Consider the following 13,979-nt stretch of genomic DNA (forward strand, 5'->3'; position numbering starts at 1 on the left):
ATTGCCAGACACCAATGTTTATGAAATAGTTCCTGGAGCTACTTCTTTCTGATTTTAGATTATAGCAATTATTAAACTTCAGACTGAAGGAGAAGGAGGGCTTACAGGGCTGATGGACTCTTCCTCAATTTAGTTGGCTGAAATTATTAAGAAATCATCTGGTGAAGCAGCAGTCTCATTTCTTGGGCCTGGGCTGCATCATCTCATTATCAGTAATATATATAAAACAGCTTTGGTAAGACTGACGTGAAATGTTTCCCAATGATAAATGATACTTATGGCTAATTACACTGATTGACTGTTTGATGCTGTGTATAGGGGATTGTGTAGACAAGGAAAGGACTTCAGCTCAGATAAGGGGTGAAATATCTGGTTATGGGGAAGATTAGTAGGTTAATAGCTTATAGATTTATTTGATCAGAATTGCTGATCATAGCTATTATAGCACAATAGCTTGCGTTTTCACTCTTTATAGGGTAGATGCCACTAGTATTTGAATGGTCAAGGAGTTGATATTTTCATTCTTGGGAAGTTAAGTTTTATGAACCTTCAAAGCTGTTCTTTATTTTTTATTTCATGCACACACACACACACAAGAAGGATTGAAGGAAGACCTTAAGTTCTTTGAGATGTGACCTGATTGAAACTTATATTAAACTGAAATGTAGATACTCTTTCTTCAGTTTTTAATTCCCTTAAACAAAATGTTTGTGTATGATTGTCTTTCTCCTAAGGAATCCAGGCTTATTTTAAGTGGTGCTAGAACATTCTTTCTAATATCCATGGACAGAGGGAACATGGTCATGTGAAATTGGCCTTATTCTTCTCATCACTTAGTCTCTATCAACCAGATCGTGATTCTCCATCTTCTGTAAGGAAACATCCTTGTCTAAAAGTTTGCACTAAAAGGAGAGTCTAAAGATAGAAAAGGTGGCTCATCTAATTGCTCTGATTCTGCTTTGCCTGCCCCTAACTTTACATCTCCTTGGTGTGATTTCCAAACTCAAGAATGATTTGGCATTAAAAATAGTTGCTTACTAAGGATTTCCTACATGGCAGTTACTGTGTTAAAGCCTTTCCATTGTCTTATCAGCACAGTAATACTTTGAGGCAACCATTATTATTCTCCATTTTATAAATAGAGTTATACTCAGGCCTAGAGAAATTAAGTAGTTTACACAAGTAAGTGGCTGAGCTATTTTACTCCAAAATACTTTTCCTATATTGTTAAATACTTAGCTTCTCTGTGCTTTATTTTTTTCTCTTCTGCACATAGGGATATAATCCCTGTATCATAGCATTGTGTTGATTGAATGTGGGAAAATATATAAAACACTTTCCACAGTGACTGATACTGTAGTTTCTGATAGGCTCTAGTGAGACCTGCATAAGGGAAGCCCCATAAGAGGATATAAATTGAAAACTCTTAGATGCTGCAGGGCAAGCACAGATAAGTGTAAATTGTCATAGTGCTCAGTAAGAAGAATTTCAAGGTTTGGAACCTAAACATAAGCCTGGTGGACATCACTCACCAAGTAGCATAGTTATGGCCTTATATGATCGTATAAACTATTTTTGTGTTGCTCTTCTGGACTCTGCCCCACCCATGTGGGCTGTCAAAAAGAGGTGGTTCTAAAATTCCTCCTTGAGACAAGGAAGGCAAAAGGACATTTTCTCCCTGTCTCCTAGTCACATTTTTATCCTTTGCATTGCTTATTTCTGCCCCAGGAGCAAACCAAGGTAAAAGCAGCCTTGGACAAAGCTCAGGTAAGTTTTCTTGCCCTTGATCCAGATTTATCTATGGTTTAGACTCTATGGTATAGCCTCCCTTAGTCTCATTTACTTTAATAAATGGTAGCACCTTCACCTTGGGATTTTCTTGAATTACATATGCTGTTTGCTGACCCTCAGGGGGAGTTTCTGTATTTAACATTTTGAATCAGGTATAAACAGAATATTCTACTTGTGGTTCTACATTAGCATAATTGAGACAGACTCAGACATTTAAAAAATGGTTTTGTGGATTTTAAAATATAGAAATAGAAAAATTAACTGAAAATACAAAGAACATAAATGTAGCCCAGCTTTTGAAGTAGGGGTTTTGACACCTGACATAGCTGGATTGCTCTTAGAGCCACAATTCTGTTCTAGTCTACTGGTTATCCTCAGGCATCTGTAGTCCACCCTCTAGTGGCTAGCGCTATTCTGCTGATACTTTGCCTGGGATTGTATTTCCCAGGCTTTGACCTGGCCTTAGACCAGGCCATAAGATTTACCACCTGCCTCCGAGATTTCTTGATATCTGTTCATAGTCAAAACCAAGACAGCCAGATTCCCAGCTTTTAGGACACTTCTAGATTTGACTTGAATAGAGTCACTGAAAACCCATCATTTCTGTAGAATGGTTTTTAGTCTCCTTGTTTCCCAGTAATCATCCATAACTTTCTGTTTGATTATTCTCATGTCTTTGACTAAAAAATGGTAAATTTTGCAGAATGGTAACTTCTAATATTATTGTATCAGCAAAGAACTAATTTCAATTTAAGATTGTTTCCTGGGCATGTCTCCAATAGGAAGGCCAAGAAAAAAAGATTTGAAAAGCAGGTTTAATTTTAGTTGACTCTTGGAGTAGAGTAACTTATATTGAGACTCTGTGTTATCATGAAAAATTAGTGGGTTTTTTTTGGGGGGGGGAGTATATGACCCTCTAATTATAAACTTGGTTATCCTACTATACTACATCTCAAGAGAGAGTACTGTTATTTAAAGTTTAGGCTTATAAGAGGTTTTGTGATCACTCATATTTGATAGGCAGCAAAAAGCAAATGATCACATTTGGGTATGATTAAACCTATGAAATATAAAAAATAATGAACATGATGAGAGTGATGAGGAAGAGACTTATAAAACTGAGAAACAGGGTGGCTCAGTCTGTTAAGTGTCCGACTCTTGGTTTTGGCTTAGGTCAAGATCTCATGGGTTGTGAGATCAAGCCTGATATTGTGGCATGTCCTGCCAGGCCCTGTACTCAGCAGGCAGTCTGCTTGAAGAGTCTCTCCCTCTGCCCTCTGCCACCACCACCCCCCCGCCTCCTGCACACCTGCATGCACTCTCTCTTAAATAAATAAGTAAACCTTAAAAAAAAAAAAAAAAAAAAAACCCTGAGAAAACAATCTAAATAAACTTCCAGCTGAGTCCTGTAACACCATTATAGTCTAAGATTTCTCAGCTCACACAATTTCGTATGGGTGGTGACATTTCCCCTAGTAAAACTGTAAAAGAGTACTGTAGGTTACATAATAATCCATAGGGGTCTCAGTTTTATAATCTGAAAAAAACTTAAAAGTTGAACTTCTGTCCCTCATATAAGACTATAAATTAATTTCTCAAGAATTTGAGAATTGGTTTTTCCAGTTACAATTACTCTTTTTCATAAAACTTTTTAAAAATGTTTTGAATCTTAAGTGAGAATAATATAAAAATAAAACATCACATGATCAGCTGTTGCCCTGTTTAAAAAAGGGGAAGCATGGAAATAGTGCAGGTACAAAGTGTCCTGTGCATCACTAATGTTGATACAAACAAATGCTTAAATTGCTTCACAGATGACCCTTTTGTTCCAAAGCATTGTGTAAAGCTATTCTACTGTTAGTTGGATGAATATTTTAAGTTATGGCTATGATTTTTAACTTTTATTTGTATATTATTAATAGTTTTACTTTATTCAAAGATAGTAGCTATTATCAGATATTCTCTGTTAATTGTGTATAGTTTTGATGGTTTTCTATGATAGTAAATAAGACTTTAGTTTTTTCTGTGGGGTGCCCATTGGTATGTTATTAAATGGTTTAACAACTAGTAATAGAGAATTAAGACTATGCCATGTACTTGTAGGTAAATAACAATTGTTAGAAGACTGGTTTTATTATCTCTTAAATGAGTTTTCACTGACCAATCCCCTTCTTCAGAGTGTATATAAGTATAATATAAGTATATATCCTTATACTGGATACTCCTTATCCAGTATAAGGCACTGGATATTGGATCATTTTTCTAACCAGCCTTCAGTACCATGTATTACTTTCACCCATACCCAATGGATATTTTCTCTTAGTTGTAGAATTATTAGTAAGTACTCTTCATACACAAGGTAAAAGCTCTGAAACAGCTCTGAGGCATTGTAGTGTAAATAGTAATGTCTAGTCTGTTCAGGCTGCTATAACAAAAATACCTAAGACTGCATAGCTTGTAAACAACAGAAACATTTCTCACAGTTATGGAGCCAGGGAAGTCCAAGATCAAGTCCAGATTTGGTGTCTGGTGAGAACCTGCTTTCTTTATCATGGACAGCACCTTCTCACTGTGTCCTCACATGGTAGAAGGGGCTAGGGAGTTCTGTGGGGTCTTTTATAAGAGCACTAATCCCATTCATAAGCGTTCTACCCTCACGACCTAAGCATCACCCAAAGATCCAACTTTGTGCCATAGCCCATATTTGTGAATAAAGTTATATTAGAAAACAGGCACATACATTCATTTACTTATTGTCTGTGGCAGCTTTCCTGCGACAACAGCAAAAGAGACCCACAGATCCTGAAACATTTACTATCTGGCCCTTTACAGAAAAATGTTTGCTGAACTTTGCTTTGGGCCATTGTTTAACAGTTACGTCAGAATTTTCCTCTCATCTTTTATTCCAACATAGTGTTTATGTATGAAGAGATAATTTAGGAGGGGCAAAGAAATGACAGAACAAAAATGTAGTATCCAAGTACTGGCACCAACTTATTTTTCTCCCTTATGTTACTTTACCTATTTCTTTGCTATGGGTTTCTACTTCCCTGAAGTCTATAGTGCTCTTTGTTGGAAAATAAGTGCAGCTGACTGGCCTGGGGGAAAACAATATGTTTCTGTCAGCAGTGAAAATTTACTGTAGGAATGAGTCTTGAATGTTATGGACTGATTGTTGAATTTCAAAAAAATAAAAGAAAAGAAAAAGAAAAGAGAAAAATCTGTGAGATAGTCAGATATAAAATGTAACAATGATGTCAAATTTGCCTTTATAAATATGTTTTAAGAACAAAAGCCAAACATACTTTAAGATGTAAAGGAAGCTATGATGAAAATGTTTCATCTAACTGAGAACATGGATAGAAATTATTAAAAAAATTAAAAGAACCAAAAAAAAAAAGAAGAAGGAAAATAAAGGATGAGAACCAGTATCAGTGTGAACATCAATCTTTATGAAGAATTTGATTCTCGTCTTATAATTTTGTGTAATCCTATGATGAAGTACAAATAAGTTAGATTTCCTAATGTTGTTTGTTTTATAGGTCTATAATGACAGATCTATACTACCTCAGTCAAACAGATGGAGCAGGTGATTGGCGGGAAAAAGAGGCCAAAGATCTGACAGAGCTGGTCCAGCGGAGAATAACATATCTTCAGGTGAGAAAATTAGGTAAAGAAATAAAATCATAATAAGACTAAGAGTTGCTGTTGGTTTTAGTCTTCCTGGCCCTTCTTTTTTTTTTTTTTTTACTCATTTTACATATTTATTCAGAAAGATCCTATATTATGTCTTTAGTGCAATACAAAGATGGCTAAAACAAAGCCCCTGCCTTAAAGGAGCTACTTCTTACACACACACACACACACACACACACAGACACACACGCCACATAATGCAAAGTAGGTAGTGGTACATTTTATGAAACATACAGATGAAATGCTCATTGGAGGAAGATGTCAGAGATAGCTTTGTGGAAAAGGTATTTGAATTGAGCTGAAAAGGACAATTGGGTAGGATTTAGACACATAGAAATTGAAAGGAGTGTACTAACTGGAGCATGTGCTATGAATAATGGTCCATAGCTGGGAAAGAACAGGACAGAAACCCATTGAATAATGGGAGATTTTAACTTGTCTGGAGTTTTGGGTTGTGTAAACAGGTAGTATAAAATAAGCTAGAAAAGGTAGGTTTGGGAGCCAGGTTGCAGAAGTCCTTGGGTGCAGGTTAAGGTTTTTGGTGCATAAGCAGCAAGTGGTTGCTAAAAGATTTTGTTTCATAAGCATCATTATAACGAAAAACAGCCACAAGTCCCAAGCCCTTTTAAATTTATTCTCTTCACTTTTTGCGTTTTCTTCTGGCTCTTTTTAATATGCATACCCAATCTTACATATTTGTTAGAACAGAATTAATTTACTTTTTAAATTTTGGTTTTTTGCTTAATATGCTATAAGCTTTTTTCCATTTTGGAGTCACAACCTGCTTTTGAAAGATTTTTACACCTAAGAGCAACATGATGAGGGTGCTGCTATTAATCTGTGAGTATTATTTTGGCTGAACTGGATTAGTATTGGAAGAGACTAGAAGCAAAGAGACCATTTAGGAGGTGAGGACCACCCCGCAGGTGAGAAATACGGAGGTATCTGGCAGTTTGCATCAGAAGTGAAGAGACAAAGTTGAGACTGGGAAGGTAGAACTGATAGGCCCTTCCAAGTGTGTGCAAGAGCTGAAGTGACTGGGATGATAGGTGCATTGTTATCTGACAGGGAACTTAAAGAAAGAATAGCCTTGGGATAAGCAATGAATTAGTATAAGTAACTTCAAAATGCTGCAAGTTGAAAACCATGGCCATCCTTTTCTAATACTATTGCTGGTATATTTTCTGTGTACAGTCACTCTGCTTTCCTTCTAAGGTTTAAGTGTCTTGTAACGAAAGCAAAATAATAGCCAGTGACCTACTTCTCTATATTTCAAGGTGCACATTTTCCTACACTTAAATAGGAAAAAGTAGAAAATCAAGTGTTTAAAGAGATCATTAAAAACCAAACTGATTTTGGCATGCTATCTTGGTCTCATACTCCCATGACCAATCATCAGAGGTGTCTGCAGAATGAGAAACACTTGCCTCCTGTGGGGAAGAGGTAATTATCTCCTATCAACTAGAACCTCATTCAGTGAACTATAAACAGCTGGTGGTGCAGAACTATCAACCTCATTTAAAATGGAAATAACTATGGTTCCTGAGTTTCTTCCATTTCCACATATTCATTAGATTTTTACTCAACAAATGTTTTATTTAAACTATGATTTGGTCATAGTTCAGCTCCACATACTGTAACAGGTACCTGCCACCTGCTTTAGTTAATTTTTTCCTCTTGGCCAAGCTTTTACTTATACTGCAGATTTGATCCTCTGTGTGCTAGTTCTGTGGTTCTGTGTTAAGAATTTCACTTGTAAATCATGGTAATAATTTAAAACCATGTTGGCTTTTTCAATCTTTTAAACTATAGCACAACAGTATTTCAGTTGGACCTTACTTTCAAATACTGCTATTTAACAGACGCTTACTTCCATCCTTTTCTTTTTTTTTCCACTGAAAAAGTGGTTTTTAAAATTCAAGGAGATGAGGAAAATCTCAGTAGGAATAAACATATTTCAGAAAAATAGTTTTCTTTCATCATTTAATGTATTCATGATCATTTTTGCCATTTAGTCCAAAAGTTCTTTAAAATCAGGACTATATTTTTAACATATTATTTGTTAGAGATTAATAATGCTAGTCATTCACTCTTTACCTTCTTTGGATAGAGGTGACTAAGAGACTTTACTCCCATTCCAACAAAATTAAACACATATTTTTGTAAGGAATGCTTTCTCCAACTGGAACTTCTATTCTCAGCTTAGAAAAGCACAAGCTACTTTAAAAAGAATGATTTGTTACTGGTCTAACTAAATGGATTAGAGAGTGTAACCAAATGAGGTGAGCTATTTATACACATTTTTATAAAAGTGATTACATTTCTTTCCTGTTACAACTTTTCTTGGTATGCAAATGTATTGCTGTTCCCAAACCATTACTTTAAGTGAAATATTGTAAAAAGGCTATTTAAGTAACTTAAATTCTGAAAGACTTCAGCAGGCTTAGAAACTGAGTAGTATACTAGAAAATAAATCTGTAAAGGGAGATAAAGGAAGAAAATCTTTGACCTTTGATACCTATAGTCTACATAAAAATAAGCAGTTCATATAACTTAATGGAGATTTTAGAAGACTCTCCTACTTTGGCCTATCAGGCAGCAGTTGTATAAAGAATGATAATAATGTGTAGCTAACTAGGAGGGGAAAGATACAATAAAGAAAATGTTTTTAATAGTTTAAATCTATTCAGGAGATTTTAGTCACTTAAATATCTTATTGTATTCCCAATAAATAATTCAGATGATTTTATAATTTCAGTGATTGCTTTGGACAGTTGAAAACATTTTCAGGTTTACTAGATTTTTACTCATTCTGATGAAATTTATTATCAGTTCTCATTATCACCAACAAGCAGTTTTCTAAACTCTGATTTATTTAAGGTATAATGCAAGACCTGGTCAAAGAAAACAACCTGAATTAAACCCTTGTCTTAATGTATAGTAAATTTCATTTTAAGTCTAAACCTTTTTGGAACTCTTCAAACCTTTGAGTTGAGCAAATATCATTATGTCTCCCGAAAATCATGCTTGACTTAGTCATATAGTCCAGTCAAATTTAGTCTCAGTTTTAAATTTTCACTCATTTATTCTATACCTTGGTTTTACTTGGGAGAAGCAATTTCATGAAAGCTACTAGAAAGTAAAAATATGCATACGTTAACTAGACATCAATGGGACAAAGTTCCATGGTTGTCTTAGTTAAAATTATTTTCTCTTTCGAGTTGAAGGCCTTATGGTATGGTATAAAAAAGCTCTAGTTAGTTAACATAGGTGTCATATTAGTTTGAGAAAGATGTTTTAAAACATCATTCCTTAGAGGTATATAAGAGAATGCATGTGAGGTTCTTAACATCTATTACCTAGAAAAAAATAAGCAACTGATGACATTCTAGATGCTACTGCCCCAAACCATTTGATCTTTGAGGATAGAAACACCTAGTAAGGATTTTATCCTCCTTACTTTTTTTAATATAAGTTGGACTTAAATCAGATTTTGTTTGATTTAGGTATATAAGTCTAGCATCTACTTTTTTTGAACATTATTCCATTTCCTCAGTGGTTTTCTACTTCTGGAAATATGTCTCTTTTTTTCCTAAGAAATGGCAAATTTCACTATAGTTTGACTCTGCTCTAGGTTATAATATACACAGTGTTGTTATAGAAACAGCTTTCCAAATCTTAAAACAGGTATGGTTTCCACATAGGTATAGTGTTATAATTGGGGATTTTGACCCCAACTACCAAGTCCCAGGCCTGAGGTTCATCTTCCATAATCTTGGTCTCAATTCCAGCAAGGCAAGAACTGGGGAGTAGCAACGTTCCCATGAAAGGAAGAGGGAGGCCACTGACCAGAGGTGGATTCAGATTTGGGGGCTGGACTTGAAACCTCTACAGTTTTTGACACTTTTTATAAAAAGGAATACAAATACACTTAAATATGAAAGTAAATAGTGACAGTTGAGATTCTCATTATTTGCATCGATTATATTCTATAAAGTCACCAAAAACACTGAATTAGTGTACCTCTGCTCCTGGGTGCCTGTGAATCTCTCTGGTCAGAACTTTTTTGTCAACCAGTTAATATATGATCTTGTGTTATGTATGTTTCTGTTTAAAAATATTTTGTATAATACATGTTGTTGATTCATTAACATTTAACTCATGACTTATAGCACTGCAAGTCAGACTTGAATGAAGCTTATGTAACACACATTTTTTCAGTAAGGCATATCACAGCTTTCTTGTGCTTAAGAATGTAGACAGCACTCCAGCACTGTGCTTAGGGGCGATTTTAAACAGCAAAGTTGTCTACAAATGCACAAAAATGCAAAAACCATGGCATTGTATAGACTGCAAAAAGGATGCTTTTTCATAGTATGACAGCTAAAACAAGAAGACAAAATGCTACCTGTTTGACCTCAGCTGAGAACTGTGTGCTTTGGGCAGCTCATATTTTCACTGTATTGCATGTGCCCACAAGTGACCCTGAGAGCACCTCAAGTATTGATTTTGAGATTGCAAGCAAATTTTAGCTAATAGGCAAATTTGCAAATATGGAACCTATGACTAGTGAGGATCACTTATTTATAATGAAGAAAAGAAATACCAACAAATTACAAATTTTATAAAGTTAACGTATACTATAACAACAATACTCCAGAAAAAATTGAAAGTCTTATTAATTGCCTGGCACTCTTTATAATACTGTTTCCCCATGTGTGTTAGCTTCATATGCTTAATGATTTATAAGATTTTCTATAAAGTGAATTTACAATGATTTTGTAATATTTTCCGTAAAGAATATGGAAAGATTGAATCAGATCTTTCTCTAACATGGTTCATGCAAAAAGTTGTTTTTTATTTTGGGTTTTTTTTTATTTTATTTTATTTATTTATTTATTTAAGAGAAAGAGAGAGAGAGAGACAGCGGGAGAGAGCACCAGTGGGGAGGAGAGGGAGAAGCAAGCTCCCCACTGAGCAGGGAGCCTGATGTGGGACTTCATCCCAGGACCCCAGGATCATGACCTGAGCCAAAGATGCTTAACCGACTGAGCCACCCAGGGACCTAAAAAAAGTTGTTTTTTATTTATTGTTATTTGTGACTCATAAAGTTTGCAACTTTACATATCTCATGTCTGTGGTACTGTTATAAGCTTATGCCATATAAAGAGTTCATATAAATTCTATTTCATGTGATACTTACCATAAAAGGAAAAAAGAATAATACATATAATTGTTCAGCTACATTTTGAATTGCATACCCTACATTTTTGAGAATATTAATAACAGAAGAGAACTTCTGTGTTGACTAGGCATTATTGAGAACTGACTCCCAGTTCTCTGATTACCTGATACTTCCTATGCTGGGTGCAATAGGACCTATCGGACTGTAGTATATCCCCTTGCCCTGTATCTACTATGTTACAAAATAACTGCACCAAAGTAATCCTGAACCACATAAATATATCCCTGTAGATCTAGACTAAATGAATCCCCAGCTTAAATTTCCCAAACAGGATCCCAGAAATGCTGAAAGCTACCTCATTGCCACCTAATACTGACACCAGCACCAGGAAAATGAGATGGGAGGGAATTCCAAGTGGGACAAGACAACCATCTTAACTCATTGTGGTCAAAGTTTATAATTTTTACAAAAATTTATGGCCAGGTGAACAGATTACATAAACCCTCCTCCTCCCAGGGCCTTTGAAGGGACCTGCTCAAATGAGGGTCCCTTCAGCTTACATTTCAGTAAACCCACTCTGCCCCTAAGGAAGCCCTTCTCACTGAACTAGAAGGGAATCTTGTGTCCTTTAGACATAAGATTACCTAAGAACCACTGTTATTAGGAAGCTTGAAATAGAGAAAGACATATGGCAAAATTAGATGAAAAGTATAGATGCTGAGAATTTAAGATCGAGTGGGTTCTATCTCGAGGACATAGATAACAAAGAAAAACTAGGTTGCCTCCAGTTAAAATTTCACCCTATTTATAAAGCAGCTTTCTGACTAGGATCTTCCCTGTCCTTCAATCCCTCAAGTATGCAGCACTTTCTCAAACTGACCAGCCTACAATTGATTATCAGCTGCTGTTCACTGCCAACAGCCTTTGTGTAAGACTGCCATGCTCTAGGTGTAAGTCCTGGTTACTATAGACAATAACGGTATCTGTTCAGTAAGCCTCACTACCCACTCTTCTTGTGCTCCCACCACCACCCCTCCCCGCCAACTGCTTAACTCAGGACATAGTACTGACTAAGAATCTAAGACCAGATAAGTCTTAGATGTGAGTCAGTAATAAGTCGTAAAAGCATACAACTACATGTCTCTGCAATCAATTAAAATATATAGATATGCTCTGACACTAGAAAATGGTGTGCTAGTTCTCATATTGCTTACAGTACTGTAGTAGCTGTTCTAAACACTGCTTGGATGGTCTGTATGGAATGCCATCACATATGGGACCTACCTAAGCCAAAATAGCCAGTCGTGATAAATATCTATCAGGGGGATAAATACTGTGTGATTTGCGCAGCTCATAGCACTTCAAAAACCCATCTGAGAAAGGTTAGTACTGATTTTATTTTCTTTATGGAGAATTGAGACATTCAGGTCATTACATTGGTGTTATACTGGGTTTAGGGTCTGGATCAGTCATTTGAAAATAGATAATAAAACATCCAAATAGCTCGAGGTCTCATTCGAGTCATTTAATCGGAAGGTGAAAGGGAAGAGATATTTCTTCTTAATCTTCTGTTACATTAAAGGAAGTTGTGAGGATGAATAATGTCTGTAAGCTGCCCCTTCTATACACTTTCTGTACTGCTAGGTTGTAAGCAAAACTCTTATGAGGCAGGTGTTGTTATATTCAATATGTAGGAGAATAAATTGAGGCCTAGAGAAGTTTGTGTAACTTGCCTAGTAAATGGCAGGGGGAAGAGGCAGAGTCTTAACTGCAAGTCGTTATAGTCACCATTAACAAGTGCTTTGAGGAGCCAGTATTTTGTTTATTTTTGTTTTGTTTCATTTTCCCAGTGCTTTGTTGAAGGTGACTAACTGAATATAAGCTTTAGGGCTGCTTTTAATATTGGCTAGGCTGGTGAAGCCACATCCTCTTTCGTATAAGACCTTGCCACAGAAACCTTAAACAATTAGATTTCTCATGTACCTAGTTAACAGAGGAAATTGAATATAACTTTTAAATAACTGAATGAGTAGAACCATAAAATATGAAGTTTCTAGAAGTGGCTTTGCCTATATATATTGTTTCTACCTCTTAAGATGACTTCTTCGTCATTATAACAGATTATCAGTTGTGAAAACACTTAGAAATTTGTAAAAGTCAGTAGAGAATATAGACTTTTTTTCAGTAATGAACAAGTCTGAAGAGAAAAAAGAGAGACGTAGTATTATTATATGGAAATCCTGTGAGAAGTGTGTTCAAAAAGTCATTATCTTTGTCTTTAATCATAACAGTAGTCATGAGAAGTGATTTTCTTTCTTTGGATTATAGGAAGTTTAACTTAATGCTGGTAGAATGTAGAATGATGTGCTAAGTAGATTAAAATTCAGATAGATATGTGAGTAGAAAGCCTGATTTTTCACAGAAGCAATGTTAAACATATCCTGACTTCCCCATTATATCTATCAAACATCTGTCTTTCTTTACGGGTGGTAAGAAATGAATATTACTTGTTCCTATCTAGTTTACAGTATTGTTCCATACACAGTAGAGGTATCCTTCAAGTTTATCTACGGACAAGGTAAATGTTCTCTTCAGAAAGAGGAGTCAAGATTTTAGCAGCTGAGACATTAGGAAAATACCACTAGCAGCGTAAGTCGAAAGTAATGTGGGCATTGGATCCTAGGTTTATTGAAGAACTAAATCTGTGTATCCCACTAATGGTAAAAAATATCAGAACTTGCATCAAATCAGAATACAAAACAGAATAAGACATAGGTTCCAATATTCTTAAGGAACATGTATTCCTACCCATCTTGTCTAATGTCTTTCCTTTTGCCAGCCTGTTTTTACAGATTTAACTGGCCTAGACCAGAAGTCAACAAACTACCACCCTCAGGCCAAATCCAGCTCAGCTGTTTTTGTAAAATTTTATTGGAACAAAGCCATGCATATATTTTTTTAAATATTGTCTATGATTATTTTCAGGCTATAGTGACAAAGTTAAATAATTGTGGCAGATTATCTGGCCTGCAAAGCTAAACATATTTACTGTATGGTCCTTTATAGGAAAAGTTTGTTAATGGTGGCCTAGACAGTAATAGTAATAATTCTTAAATGTTTTTGCCTTCTATTTTCCTTTGCTTCCTTCTCCTGTTCCTTCAGCTGTATATGAGCTCCTAATCTGTATTTGAGATACCAGCTTTCTGGGCATGTGCCTTTGTCTTCCCCATACTGAAGTTCCTACGCCAATTGGTTATTTTTTCCATTTATGAATGAGTTGAAGGGTTTTTACTGGTTAGATCATGGA

General features: G+C 35.5%; 1 protein-coding gene across 2 annotated transcripts in view; it reads left to right on the forward strand.

Annotated features, from left to right (window-relative positions):
• The window catches only part of FUT8 (fucosyltransferase 8), a 304,241-nt gene that overhangs the window by 212,407 nt on the left and 77,855 nt on the right, over positions 1-13,979 (forward strand). For both annotated transcript variants that reach the window (XM_080808026.1, XM_080808027.1), the window contains one exon: positions 5,334-5,448. In XM_080808026.1, coding sequence (XP_080664152.1) covers positions 5,334-5,448 — 115 coding nt within the window. The remainder of the gene's footprint in view (positions 1-5,333; positions 5,449-13,979) is intronic.

The sequence above is a fragment of the Martes martes genome (genome assembly GCF_963455335.1).
Source record: "Martes martes genome assembly, chromosome: 7".
Lineage (NCBI taxonomy): Eukaryota > Metazoa > Chordata > Mammalia > Carnivora > Mustelidae > Martes > Martes martes.